General features: G+C 40.5%; 1 protein-coding gene across 10 annotated transcripts in view; it reads left to right on the forward strand.

Annotated features, from left to right (window-relative positions):
* STXBP5L (syntaxin binding protein 5 like) overlaps positions 1 to 14393 on the forward strand; it is a 412558-nt gene that overhangs the window by 323410 nt on the left and 74755 nt on the right. For all 10 annotated transcript variants that reach the window (XR_005597546.1, XR_005597541.1, XM_039534539.1 and 7 more), the window contains one exon: positions 5376 to 5441. Coding sequence is in view for 8 of the 10 variants with exons in the window: in XM_039534539.1 (XP_039390473.1) it covers positions 5376 to 5441 (66 nt within the window). In the remaining 2 variants the exon portion in view is untranslated. The remainder of the gene's footprint in view (positions 1 to 5375; positions 5442 to 14393) is intronic.

Raw genomic sequence — 14393 nt, forward strand, 5'->3', positions numbered from 1 at the left:
GCTGCTACTGCAATTTTTTCAAAGTATGTATTGTCTGCTTTCCAGCTTCAATACCTAAATCAGAAAAGACCTCCCTAAAATCTCCCTAGACTTGTCCTAACTAAAAGCATAGGCACCTAATCCTTGCACTTTGACTGGTCACTCGGGTATCTGGCTGAAAGCTCCCTCCATCATCTGCCTTCTCCATTTCCTCAGGAATTTTATTTTGTTCATTATTTAACATTTGTATTGCTGTATGTGTTGTACAGACATCATAAATGACAATCCCTGACCCAAAATTGCTTGCAGCCTAAAACATTAAAAAGCACATCTTCTCAAAGATGGAGGGAGGGAAGGGTTTTTTTCATTCTACTTGAACTCAAAATTTGCTGAATAATTTCTTCTCAAGTTTTCCAAAAATTTCAGCTTTGGGCAGAGATTGAGCCTAGGAAATTTCTATGTGAAAATTAAATATTTCAGAAAAAGTTTTCAGCAACTGAAATCAGGACCTTAGTTTGGAATAGAAATGCAACCTTGATTGTAGTGGTCACTGCTATTCCTTCTATAATGTAATTTTAGTGTCTATTCTCCTGAGATTTCCTGAAGAAAGGTGGTTCAGAGAGGGGTGACAAGGAAGACTAAGTGCAAAGACAAATTCTCATAGGAAGAGACTTTACATTTTTTTAACTGTTTACTTTAAAAAGGAGGCAAAAAGAGAGGGGACATGATAATATATATGTAAAAGATAATGAATGGTATAGAAAAAGCAGGTCTGGAGTTATGTTCTTATCTTACAACAGAAGAACAAGGAGATACTCAATAAAACTGAAAGGTAGTAAATTCAAAACTGATAAAAGGAAATACTTTTTCAATCAGTATATAATTAGACTGTGGAACTCATTGCCACATGATGTAATGAGGTCAAGAATTTACTAGGATTCAAAGAGCATTTGGATCATTGTATCAGAGTTATAATACTTTATGCAAAAAGGAATTTGGAAGCAAAAAAATCTCATGCTTCAATACTTAAACCAGTCGCTAACCAGTGAAAATTAGAATATACCTTCATGTAGAGCAAATTAACCCACAGCTGTCTAATATAGGATTTTTTGCATCTTCTTCTGAAGCATCTGGTGCTGGTAATTGTCAGAGACAAGATTCTGGACTGGATGGACCATGGGTCTGATCCATTATGGTAATTCCTATGTTTCTGTATTGTAGAGCACCATATTTGTTGTAGTAGGTTGGCACAATGAGGATAAAGATAAGGGAATTGATACAATCTAATTGTATTTGCTTTTTAGGTTTTTCAGAATGGTAACGTATATTAATGTGTTTTGGTTCCTTTATTTTTAGTGGCTGTATTGTTTACACTGACATTGACTTTCATATAAAATGTGTTATACTCAGTAACAAAATCTCATGTTGATATGTGTAGAAGGGTTTGGCCGGGTTTGGCCCTCTCCATTCCGCAGACCCAGGCCCTAGTTCAGGGCGGGGCAGTCGAGAGTCTTTGGCTCAGGCCTTTAGGCAGGGTCTGAGCAAACAGTTTTACCACAGGCCCTAGCCCTGGGTCTGGGCGGGGCAGTAGAGAGTCTATGGCTCAGGCCCTTATGCAGGGGCTGAGCAAACAAATGAGTTCAGGAGGCCTAGGCCCTGGCTCCGAGCAGCCGGGGAGAGGGGGAGACTGCCACCCACACGTTGGGTGGCGGGGGGGGGGAGGGGGGGAACGCAGGACCTCTCACTCCATTGCGTCCCAGCCCGGGGCCCTAACAGCGGCAGGTGGCCTGCTGCTGTGTCAGTGGGGATCCTGGCCGCGACGCACTGACATCGGCTCTGGGTGTGCTGCAGCAAGACTAGGGTTGGCTGCCCCCAGGCTACTTCCTACCTCCCCCTCTAGAGGTACCTGCGTCTGGATGGGGTCCTCCATGGAATCAAGCACCATGGGCTCCTCAGGGTACCCGGCGAGCGGTAGGCTTGGCAGCTCCTCTGGGTAGCTTGCCACAGGCAGGCTTAACAGCTTCTCTGGGGTCTGGTTGGCATCAGGCCTCAGCTGGTCTGGTCAGTCCTCAGGTCAATCGCAGACTGCAGGAGTCTCCCCACCGGGAGCTAGGCCACAGGCGTCTGGCTTCTCCGGCGGCCGGGGCTCTAATGAGCTCTGTGGTTGGGCTTTTGTACTTCCTGTCCTGTGCTCTGACCTCTGGGGGGTGGGCGCAAGCTCCAGTGGCTCCGCCCACTTTGGTATCCGAAGGGGCTCGTCCCTCTCTGGGGCGGCAGGGAACCAGACCACCTCGCTACAATATGTCATCAGCTGTACAAGATTTAGAAAATTTACCATAAACACAAGTGAATCACAATAGAATCAGTAAAGAGTTCTGTGGCACCTTATAGACTAGCAAACGTATTGGAGCATGAGCTTTCGTGGGTGAATACCCACTTCATCGGATGCATTCACCCACGAAAGCTCATGCTCCAATACGTTTGTTAGTCTATAAGGTGCCACAGAACTCTTTGCCGCTATTACAGATCCAGACTAACACGGATACCCCTCTGATACTTGTCACAATAGAATGATATTCTTACAACTTTAACAGTATTGTTATTGTCAAAGGGCTTTTATGGGAGTTTTTACTTTTACTTATCTAAAGCCTGTTGGAGTAGATGTAAACCATTCTCTGAATTATGTCTCTTAAAGGCCTTTAATAAATTTGATGTTACTAAGCAACTACAAGTGTTGTATGTTAGTGTCACAGAAACAGGGCTAACTGCATCTCTGTCCCCTTCCTGGTTTCTCTGAGCACACATCCTCATATGTTTGGCCTCATGCTTTTACATCCCTTTTGGCAGAATTTTGCAAATCTCCCACTCTTAGGCCTGGTCTACGCTGGGGGGGGGGGATTGATCTAAGTTGCGCAACTTCAGCTACATGAATAACGTAGCTGAAGTCGATGTACTTAGATCTACTTACCACGGTGTCTTCACTATGGTGAGTCGACTGCTGCCACTTCCCCGTCGACTCTGCCTGCGCCTGTCGCCAAGCTGGAGTACGGGAGTTGAGGGGAGAGCGCTTGGGGATCGATTTATCGCATCTAGACTAGACTAGACGCGATAAATTGATCCCTGCTGGATCTATCGCTGCCATACCCTTAGATAGGGCCCTGGGCTGCAGTACCCTGTATATCAGGGGTCGGAAACCTTTCAGAAGTGGTGTGCCGAGTCTTCATTTATTCACTCTAATTTAAGGTTTTGCATGCCAGTAATACATTTTAACATTTATAGAAGGTCTCTTTCTACAAGTCTATAATATATAACTAACCTATTATTGTATGTAAAGTAAATAAGGTTTTTCAAATGTTTAAGAAGCTTCATTTAAAATTAAATTAAAATGCAGAGTCCCCCGCACTGGTGGCCAGGACCTGGGCAGTGTGAGTGCCACTGAAAATGAGCTTGAGTGCTGCCTTCGGCACGCGTGCCATAGGCTGCCTAGTACCCCTGCTGTATATCCACCAACTTTACCCTGCAGGTCTGTCTGCATTCAAGCACCTGCAGTTCTTTCTTTTGAGAACTATGATCCGTGATACATAATGACCAAACAGCCTCCTTAAAAACCAAAGCATTGCTTATTTTGTTGTAAGAACAAATCTTTTTGAGAAAAAGGATTTTGAAGCAAGAAACATTCTAAGCAATTGTCTATATTAGCTAGAATCCTGCCATCCTGTGATGGAGACATGAGCAGGCCTAGCTTCTCCTGATACCCGCTGTGTTTGTGGGCCTTGAACCTTCAGGTCAAAATCAGTCCTCAGCAGGAGACAGAGGCAAACTCATCAAAGCTAATAGTTCTAGCATTGTCTCTTAACCACTGTTAAGTGTTTACTAAGGTGGCTATCTTAAGCCATTCTTTTCCTTCCTGCCTGTATTCCCATACAGCCCTCTAATAAATTAACCTAATAGATTCATACAGCAAACATCCCAATAATCAGGCCAATGTACAATATTCATAAATTATCTAAAAGCAGCTCCACATCTGTCACAGTTAGATATTGTTCAAGAACAACGACTAGTGCCATAGCTTATTAAATTGCAAAAATATCTTTGATTTGAAGTTAACTGGAGCTGCAGGTGTTCAGCACTTCTGAAAATCCAACCAATTTTATTTAGGAATGTAATTATGGATGTAGGACCCCAGCTTCAGCCACTCAGGTTTGAAAATGTTGGCCATAATTCTTATGAAAATGACCAAGTCAGGCATGAACACATATTCATAACCGGTATCTGATTCCGAGCCTGCAGTTTTGCAGCTCCAAGGGGGTGCAAACAATACAGGTTATAGGTTTAATATAAAATCAGATGCCTACGTTTGATCATACTTCCATAATTTATTGCACCCAGAGTTGATTGAAAGTGAAAAATTAGAGGCAGTGCTCAGGTTCTTTGATCCTAAACACTAAGATCTTGATAGTGACATTCCCCTGTGCAAGAGTTGAACACAATTGTAGTCTTAGCATTACTAGGCTGATTTAGTTTGGATTTTTTTTAAATTCTCCCTTCATTGTTCTAGCACGGGAATAACTCCACCAGTGGTAGCAGCTCTGGAAGACAAGGCACTGTATTTTTGACTCAGTGTCTTTCCCTGTTCAGAGCAGATCTAGATTATATGGTAGTAAAAATACCAGCAGCCAGCCCATGCTGGCATTCCCACTGTAAGCACCAGCAGGGCCACACCAGTGATACAGATATGGTGGGAAATTTTACAGCAAATCTTGAGTGTAGACAGCTTTCTATAGACTAGGGCCTCAGATGGGGAGAGTCCATAGCTCTGGGCAAATGGGAGTGAATGCTGTGTTGCAAAAGGCATTGTGCCTGTTTGAAGCACAATGCCCCAGAGGTCCCAATGGGAAGTCGTAACACTGCATTGTCCACACTGCAGTGTGTGGCTTACTGTCACAACTAAATCCCTAAACAGTGTCCATGTGTGTTTAAAACAAATGTATAAACTATCTTGCATCATAAACATTTACTGTTACTTTCAAATAGCATTACCATCATCTTTACATCTAATTCTCAAAATTAACCATCATGTGTGAATAAATCTAAAGAACCTGATATTTAAATGATTGGGCTGTTTTTTGTTTTGTCACCGCTACTCAATTTCCTCTTCTTTCTGTGTCACTATTTCTTTCCCACCTGAGTGTTTTTTTCTCTTTCCTCAGAAGTTGAAAATATGCAGAATTATTTTTGTATCAATTTTACAAGGCTGAGTAGGGTTGAGTCATACCGCAACCATTTAACTTTCAAGCTTTATTTACATGATCTCGTTTATGATGTGAAGTCAGCCAAGAAAATTGATGTGCACCCTATTAGATTTTAACTTAACTTTTTAACTCAATTTTTTTCAGGCCTGACTGAACTCACTGACAGTCCAGTTTCTCTGGAGCTAGAGCGTTGCAAGTCTCCCACTTCAGGTAAAGGTGATTGGCATCTCTTCCTGCTGTCTGTATGAGCCATTCATGTCATGCATCTCTGTGTTTCATTAATCCCTAGGAAGTGAAGTACATAGTCATTTACATTTCTAAACAGCAGATTTTGTTTCGAGGGGAGAGCTTGCTACATATCAAGGCATGATGCTAAGAAAGTACATTTAAATTAAAGAAAAGGTAAATTGAGGATGGTGTATGGTAGGGGAAAGACGGGTGAAATCATTTGAACTGACATTTTCTTGAAGCACAATATTCCTGTATTTCACATTGACTCTCTCAATTTTTTTGTTAGAGAATAATTCTTCCGATCATTAGAGCGGGCTTTCTAACTGGCCTTTTTAAGTGATGTTTTCAAAATAGGGTGACTCTGTTTTTTTAAATTATATAATAATTTGAAATGTTGACAGAACAAGGAGTAATGGTCTCAAGTTGCAGTGGGGGAGGTTTAGGTTGGATATTAGGAAAAACTTTTTCACTAGGAGGGTGGTGAAGCGCTGGAATGGGTTACCTAGAGAGGTGGTGGAATCTCCTTCCTTAGAGGTTTTTAAGGTCAGGCTTGACAAAGCCCTGGCTGGGATGCTTTAATTGGGGATTGGTCTTTCTTTGAGCAGGGGGTTGGACTAGATGACTTCCTGAGGTCCCTTCCAACCCTGATATTCTATGATTCTATGATGTGGAGATGGTAAATGTTAACTCTTGGAAGTAGCTGATGTCTAAAGACCTTCTACAATTATGTTATGGAAACATAATATCAAAGAAAACTCAATCACACCAGCCTCCATCTCTGCAAACCATAGGTTGTCTACCAATTTGCTCCTGAGGGTAAAAGGATGAATTCAAACTGGAACAGGTTCAGAGATGGGCTACTAGGATGATCCGAGGAATGGAAAACCTGTCTTATGAAAGGAGACTCAAAGAGCTTGGCTTGTTTAGCCTAATCAAACGAAGGTTGAGGGGGGATATGATTGCTCTTTATAAATATATCAGAGGGATAAATATTAGAGAGGGAGAGGAATTATTTAAGCTTAGTACCAATGTGGACACAAGAACAAATGGGTATAAACTGGACACTAGGAAGTTTAGACTTGAAATTAGATGAAGGTTTCTAACCATTAGAGGAGTGAAGTTCTGGAACAGCCTTCCAAGGGGAGTAGTGGGGGCAAAAGACATATCTGGCTTTAAGACTAAGCTTGATAAGTTTATGGAGGGGATGGTATGATCGGATAGCCTAATTTTGGCAATTAATTTGCCAATTGATCTTTGATTATCAGCAGGTAAGTATGCCCAGTGGTCTGTGATGGGATGTTAGATGGGTTGGGATCTGAGTTATTACAGAGAATTCTTTCCTGGGTGCTGGCTGGTGAGTCTTGCCCACATGCTCAGGGTTTAACTGATTGCCATATTTGGGGTCGGGAAGGAATTTTCCTCCAGGGCAGATTGGCAGAGGCCCTGGAGGTTTTTCACCTTCCTCTGCAGCATGGGTCACGGGTCACTTGCTGGAGGATTCTCTTCAGCTTGAGGTCTTCAAACCACAATTTGAGGACTTCAGTAACTCAGACATAGGTTAGAGGTTTGTGATTGAAGTGGATGGGTGAGATTCTGTGGCCTGCATTGTGCAGGAGGTCAGACTAGATGATCATAATGGTCTCTTCTGACCTTAAAGTCTATGAGTCTATAATCCTGGCCTCATAGAAATTAGTGGCAAAACTGGCCCGGGGGTGGAAGTGTCACAGGTCAGAGCAATTTCCCCTCAGTGGTTCAGCAAAGGCACTCACTTTCAGCTTCCTGCTCCCCAGCCATTGCCTTTCTGGGTGGAGTCCTGCATCTCTCTCCCTTTTGACTGGGGTATTGCCAGGCTGCTCCATTTCCTGCTTTCCATGTGTCTTTCCTAATATAGACATGTTGCCCAATAACACCTGCATGCTTGCTTTCAGAGACAATTAGCAGGTGCAACTGGTACAGTTATAAATACCATACAGTTCTTTCTATACAAGTCTATTTTAGTCCTTAGGTAAAAGCATTACAGAGAAAATGGTAAAAACAAGAAAAGGACCCACACACAAGCTAATAAATTTACCAGAGTTAACCCCAATCCTAACATGGATTCTAGCAGGCTCAGTCCTTCCGACCCTGCCCTAAGGATTGGGGCCCTCCCTGGACCAGGGCTCCTGGCCTTGAGCCAGTTTAAAACCAGGCTATTTATCCAAAGCCTCTTTCTATGTCTGAGAGTCCCTAGAGAATCCAGTTTGAACTAGTATATACATACCTTTCCAAGGGGGTGGTTTCTCTGGAGATGTTACAACCTATGTGAATTTGCCTAAGCACCCCCTGCTTTTCTCCTGTTTATCCTTCCCATGGAAATATGAACAATTCCACAGTAACGCATACACAATTGCATTTTTAATTCAGTGAACTCCAAAGACATTGACACTAATTCAATAAGGTTTAACTTAATTCAGTAAAATTCATTCAGGATATTGCTGTAAATTGTCAGTCTGTCAAGCAAGTTCAGCTCTTTCCCTAGGAACTTCCTTCCTAATTGTCTAGTCAGTGTTGATCTGTCCCAGCATGGGCTCACTGACTTAAAGGAGCATTGCCTAGCACTGTCTTCTAGTAGCTGGTCCTTTATATTTGGTGGAGAGAAGCAGCTACAGCCCTAAGGTGGCCATTTTGCCTCTGGTGCTGCAAACAGCAACTCCTTTCCATCCATTCGGTAAGTATTTTTAGCTACTATCCTATTTTCCCTTTCTCTTATTCATGAGGAGGTAAACATCCACAAACATGCTCTTCAAATCTTCAGCCTTTGGCTCCCATATTTTATTAAACTTTAAAGGGACATGGTCACTCCAAATCTGGCCAGGCAATTAGTATGTTACAAAACCTAAGACCAATATAAATGTTTCAATTACATTTTAAAAACTGCAACAGAATTAGTTGGTTTTAAAAAAGAAACAGGCGCTGTAGTATTTTTAACCTAAGCTTTGCAGATCTGAAAACATGAAAGTGAAACTGGATAGAACAGTATTGCCAGCCCCAAGAATTAAAAATCATGAGTTAGGCCTCCCAAATTAGTGAAATTGGCTTAAAAATAACAAATTTGGGATTCTTTTTATTTACCTTCTGGTTTTTGAGCCAGTGGGGTTTGCGTTTTCAAACTTTTTCTCTGAGGGCTAGAAATTTACTTTCTCTTTTCAATATAAGCTGAGATTCTCACGTAGTCCCCAACCTTGCAAATCCTTATGCATGTGCTTAACTCTTGTAGGGGTGAGGTGCCATTGGAACTACTCATGGTAGTAAAGTTAAGTGCATAGTTTTCTAATATTCTCTGAAACTATCTGCTTTAGATCAGTTGATTTCCAGTTATTTTGCACTGGAGCTTACATTTGTTCTGCTGTTTGTCTTTTTGGGAAGCAGTTTTATGTGTGTTACCTATCTTAGTTCTTCTAAGCACACCAATATTTATTGTATAAATTGTATAAATATTGTATAAATATTGAAATGTAAAACTTAGTCACCAGCTGAAATTTTATTGGCAGTAGCTGTCATTCAAAAACACCTCTGGTTTAAAATAAAATGTTTTTTCATATGAGCCTATTTAATATGTCAGAAAGGGTAATAGATTTGCAAAATGCAAAGATGGTTCTGCTTCAGCATATCAGCTGCAATAGGGGGCAAGTCCGGGGCCGCTCACAGTTGGAGTAACTAAACTATGAAAATGGGATTTCCAGGGAACTTCTGAGAGGAAATCTGCAAGAACCACTGAGTAGCTTAATGTAGCCTCAGGGCTTCAGTAACCCTTGTAGCTATTGGTCCTTGCTTTTCTTGAAGAGATGACTGGTGAATCTGCATTGTTATGGATTCACTATCCACAATCCCGCTAATCCCTTTGATCCCCACAGTGTTCATTTGATGTGGCACACAAGGAGCCCACGGAACTAAGCTCCATGGCAGTCTCTGCACAGTCCTCTGATGTCCATCCTCTCTACTTGTGCAAGCAAACCACCATCCACTCCACAGAAGAGGCAGTAGGACTTGGTCCTCCGCAAGTACATCAGAATCAGAAAATAGATTCAGAGGTCCAGAGTCACTTTCACTGATGCAAGAGGGTGCAAATTTCTCTCCTTGGGCACACTGGGCGACGCCCAGTTTCATCTCCAGAACAGAGCATGTGGCTGGATTCTGTCAGGAATCCAGGGACCTTTCAGTTGCAGTCAGGCCTTCATAAGAACTTTACGTATGGGGGCTGCTTGAATAAATCATCACATATCCTGCCTTGCCCTGCCCTGCCCCGCCCCACTCCTGGTTTGATCCTATCCAGTGCTTTGGCTGCATTGGCTAACTCCAGGTTCCCCTGAAAAATGGTATTTGCAGAATCAAACCCTGCTCGTTGTGGATTTTGTACTTCTTCCTCTTGGTACTGATAGTGTAAGATCAGACCTATTAAATATAGTTTAACCCAGGAACACTCAAGAATTCCATACAATTATCTGTTTATACTCTTATTTTTCCACCATCGTTTGTCATTTGAGTTCAGTCACTGATGACTCTACTTGTAGAGCCCGTGCTGTGAATATTAGAACCCTGAGTTAATGAGGCAGCTCTGATGGAATACTCCTTATTTTATACATGATGACAGTGTACTAGTTACAGTACAAATCCAACCTGTTCCAGCAGGCAATTATTTAAACCTCTACCAGGGGTTATCTTTTTACTTAGCCCTGTTGTATGATTTTAGAGGCCACAGGGATGCAGTGAATAAAACTAGAAAATCAAAAGGCCATGCTGAATCCCCTTTGGACTTAGAACATGGAATTACATGGCTTGAGGGAAAGATTTCTCAAACTCAGTGTGCCACGTACTGTTTTTTGAGTAAGGGAAAAAAATTCCAGCCCACACTTTGATGGGGTTTGGCAGGAGAGATGGAGAACAGTCTTTTTGCTGGTATGCCCGTGGAATTTGATTAGCATTTAAATGCTAGTGCTGGATTCATAATACTATAGATATATGGGAAATGAACTTTAACAAAACAATTTGGAAAATTCTATTTGTATGTGGATACCTGGGTTGTGGCAGATTGCACAAAAAGTCTTCTTTTAATGGAAACATGAATTAGGAAAAATTGCAGAATGTAAACAGTTCTCTTTTTAAATGTGTCTCTCATGATGACAGTATGGTTTACCATACAGTGACATTTGATTGATTTATTGCCTGTTTAAAAATATCAGACAGTGGAAAAAATACGTTGATTGATGTTTTGAGCTCACTCTTTGTGGGTGTTATTATGATGCCTTATTTTAACTCAGGAGTGCAAGATTCATTCTTTGAATGAAGAAAGCCAAATTACATTTTTATTTATCATCTGTGATTTGGAGTTCAAAAGTTAAGTCTGTATACTACCTTCACTCTACCATTGGAACTGAGTGTTCAGTATCACTGTGAAAAACCAGGCCATAAACTCTGAGGCTTCACATGAAACTTTTATTCCATGAATAAAGTAAACAGGGCTCTGCAAAAGCCCATAAATAACACACTTTAGGATCAGTGCCTTATTTAGGAAACTTACTATTTTTCACCATATCTCATTAAGGAAAATTGATTCAGGAACTTTTAGCAACAGATATTTCTGTCCCTTGTTTATCTGGCTATTTGTACACTAAGTTATAGCAATTAGACATGCAATTGAGAGCACATACTGTGAGCACAAAAAATCTGTCCTTTACGTATAGGCTTAAAAGGATTAGATTTTTATTGGTAATGTTGGTAAACATCGATTTCACTGTAAACACACACACACTGACAAAAAACATTTCAGTAGATAATTGAAATTTACAGATAGGCAAAGTAAGAAAAATGCTGCTTGAGAACTTAAAGTTCAATTTAAGGATATTTACTTTGTATATTTTGACATGTGATGTTGACAATTTGTGTTTCAGTGGTTATAAAGTTTTAACTTTTTGAATCTCAGTATCTACGATAATTAAATAATTATTGTCTGACCCTCCATATTCTGAATCCCATAATTTTCCACCAATGTAAACATTTAAATCAATAAAAATCAAATAAAATGCTTAAAAATAAGCATCAATATTATCCATCAAACTTACAATAAATTAAAAATCAAATTCTGCCAGGCCTATTTAAGTGTCATCATTAGGTGTGTGTAGGAGCAGAGAAACTGGTGCCTTGCACAGCAGAAATTAAAGAAAATCTGTGGGTTCAGCTAGCCCCACCCCGCTATACCTGCAGCCATGCCAGCCTGGGATTTGGCTCAAATTAAAAATATAATTCTTGTGGCAGAGACCAAGCAAGGAAACTATCAGAGCAAAAAATAAATATTTTAAAACATTTGAGCACCTGAAACAAATACATAGAATACACAATAACCCCAGGACTAGAGAGAGAGAGAGAAGCCTCCTGCCTGGTGACCTGGCTTAACTCCGAGACTTTAAGAACATAATTTTCATTATAGATATACATACTCCTTAAATATTATCCATCCATACATTTTGCAATGATTATGATGCCCAGTGGGCTACTGCATTCAGTAGAGACCTCACATGTCACCCTTTGGCAAATTAATATGCATATACCTGATGCAGGGGTTCCCTGTAAAACTCTATGCACCCACTGTTTGCTCCACCACATATCTGTACAAGCTCTGAGCCGGCCAACACACTACAATTAAGAAATCCTTTGAATTGATACAACCTGACTTTGAGACTTTGGGGCAGCTAGGCCCTTGTGCCACCACAGCTACACTCTATTTTTAGCACTCTGGCTCAATAAGAGCTAGCATGGGAATATCTCCTTGAGCTGGTAATTATACTTGCAGCTTGAAGTGTACACATAACTGAAGTCTGGTCTTCTTCTCTCTTTGAATTGATACAACCTGACTTTGAGACTTTAGCACAGAATATAAGACCATCCAAACTATGAAAATAAATAATGTTGTGTAAATAATACACTACGCTATGTAAATAAATAATGCAAGACAATAGCTGTGAAGGAAAACATTTCTCCTTTTGAAAAGTGTGAAGCAAAGCTATACTGTAGAATGAGACAGATATCAAATAATTGAACCATATCACATGGTGTAGGGAGTAATTTCTTTATTAGAATGACTGAATATGTTTTAATATAACCCAGATACACACAGTTTTTTAAAGCTTTTTGTTGACAGTCTAGGACTTGAGAATTCTAAAAGGAAAAGGAAGATGCTTGGTGTGCACCTTTCATTTTAAGTCAGTGCCACAGCTATTTCATGACAAGGCCAGTGTCTAAACTCTGTGGACAAACAAGAGAGTTGAGATTGTGTGTGGGGAAGGTGAGCTCTTTATTGTTGAGAATCCTGGCAGATTTCCCCACTTTCAGCATGAGAGAAAGGTGAATTAATTACTTCTGGTAGTTATTTTCTGAGGGTTTAGTACCTCGCTTAAATCCACAATTACCCTGTCACCTCAACTTGAGACCTGAAAACTGCCTTGACCTGGTTTCTTCTAGCCCAGGTCATTTGGAACCATTAGTCAGGAAGAAACTGACAATTAAAGAATGTGCCAGAATATGTATACCTGCCCCTCTTTCTGTCATGGTAAGATTTTTACAGCACTCCTCAAAAATGTGGCCCAAGAATGTGAATTGGTACAACTAGATACTAGGTCAGACTCTGCTCTTAGTTACCCTGTGCAGCCTCCGATAAAAACAGAGGGAAATGGCATATGAGAGCAGGGAGGCTAAGGTACAGTGGTCAGAGAGGAAAACAACATGAGAGAGAAAAGGAAAGAAGGAGAGAGGAGGAGGGCAGATGCAGATATTTGATCAGTCTGTCAGTTTTTTTGGAATTACATCTTTAAAATTATTCCAGCTGTTTTCCCCCCTGACTGAAGGGTATGCAGAGTGGAAACATTCTGGCTGTGGCTTCCTGCCTATTAGCTATGAACAATGTATTCCCATTTGCCAGGGGAGTGCAAGTGAATTGAATAACAAGAGGCTGACTTGGCATCTGGAAGTAGGCAATGGTGTGGTGGGTGAGTGAGTGAGGCCAGCCAACTTGATTATTGCCACCAAGAGCTAACAGGTACGTGAATTCTTCACCCTGAATCAGAATCTAACTTGAGTGACCAGATTACCAGGGAACAGCTGAACCTGCGAATGTCACAACCTCCTTTGTAATTTGTTCTTACAGAGACTAATTGAGATGGGTTCAGTTTAACTGTTTGAGGGATTTTTGTTTGTTTTTTAGTTAGGCCAAACTCTTCAAACTTGGGTGCATAGAGTTAGGCTCCTAAATCCATAATTAGGCACCTGAATAAAAGTAGCCTCATTTTCAAAGTTGCTGAGCACCTGCAACTCTGCATCTCCCATTAAATTCAGTGAGGTTCGTGGATTTTCAGCTTTTCTGAAAACCAGGCCATTTTTGTTCAGGTTTCCAGCTACATATTTAGGGAATGAACTCTGGGCTATAGTGGTGTGATAATGGATTTCTTGATTCAATGGCAATTCCAAAAAGTAAAGGGAAAAAATGTGTTCCGTGTCGAACTGAAAACAGATTTTTAAAAAAAAATTGGTGAATCAAAAAGTAAAAAAAAAAATGAATTTGGGTCAAATGAAATGTGTCATTCAACTTGAAATGAAACACTTGTTTTGATTTCAAGCATTTTTTTACATTTTTAATATTTTAAAATAAATGTAAGAAATTTTTAAACAAAAAGTTGTTTCAAACAAACGTTGAAACATTTATTTTAAAAAATGTTAAAACAAAACGTCAACTTTTTTGAGGGAGGTTAGACACACAATTCTGTGAAACCTTCACAAATTTGCAAAACATTTAAGTGTCACTGAATTTGCATTTTTCTCTGAAAAAAAGATTTACCAAAATTTTTCACCCAGCTCTATGCTGGGCACCAAAATTTGAAGATTTTAGAGCTAGTGTTTAAAAAG

This window comes from Mauremys reevesii, linkage group 1, assembly GCF_016161935.1.
Source record: "Mauremys reevesii isolate NIE-2019 linkage group 1, ASM1616193v1, whole genome shotgun sequence".
Lineage (NCBI taxonomy): Eukaryota > Metazoa > Chordata > Testudines > Geoemydidae > Mauremys > Mauremys reevesii.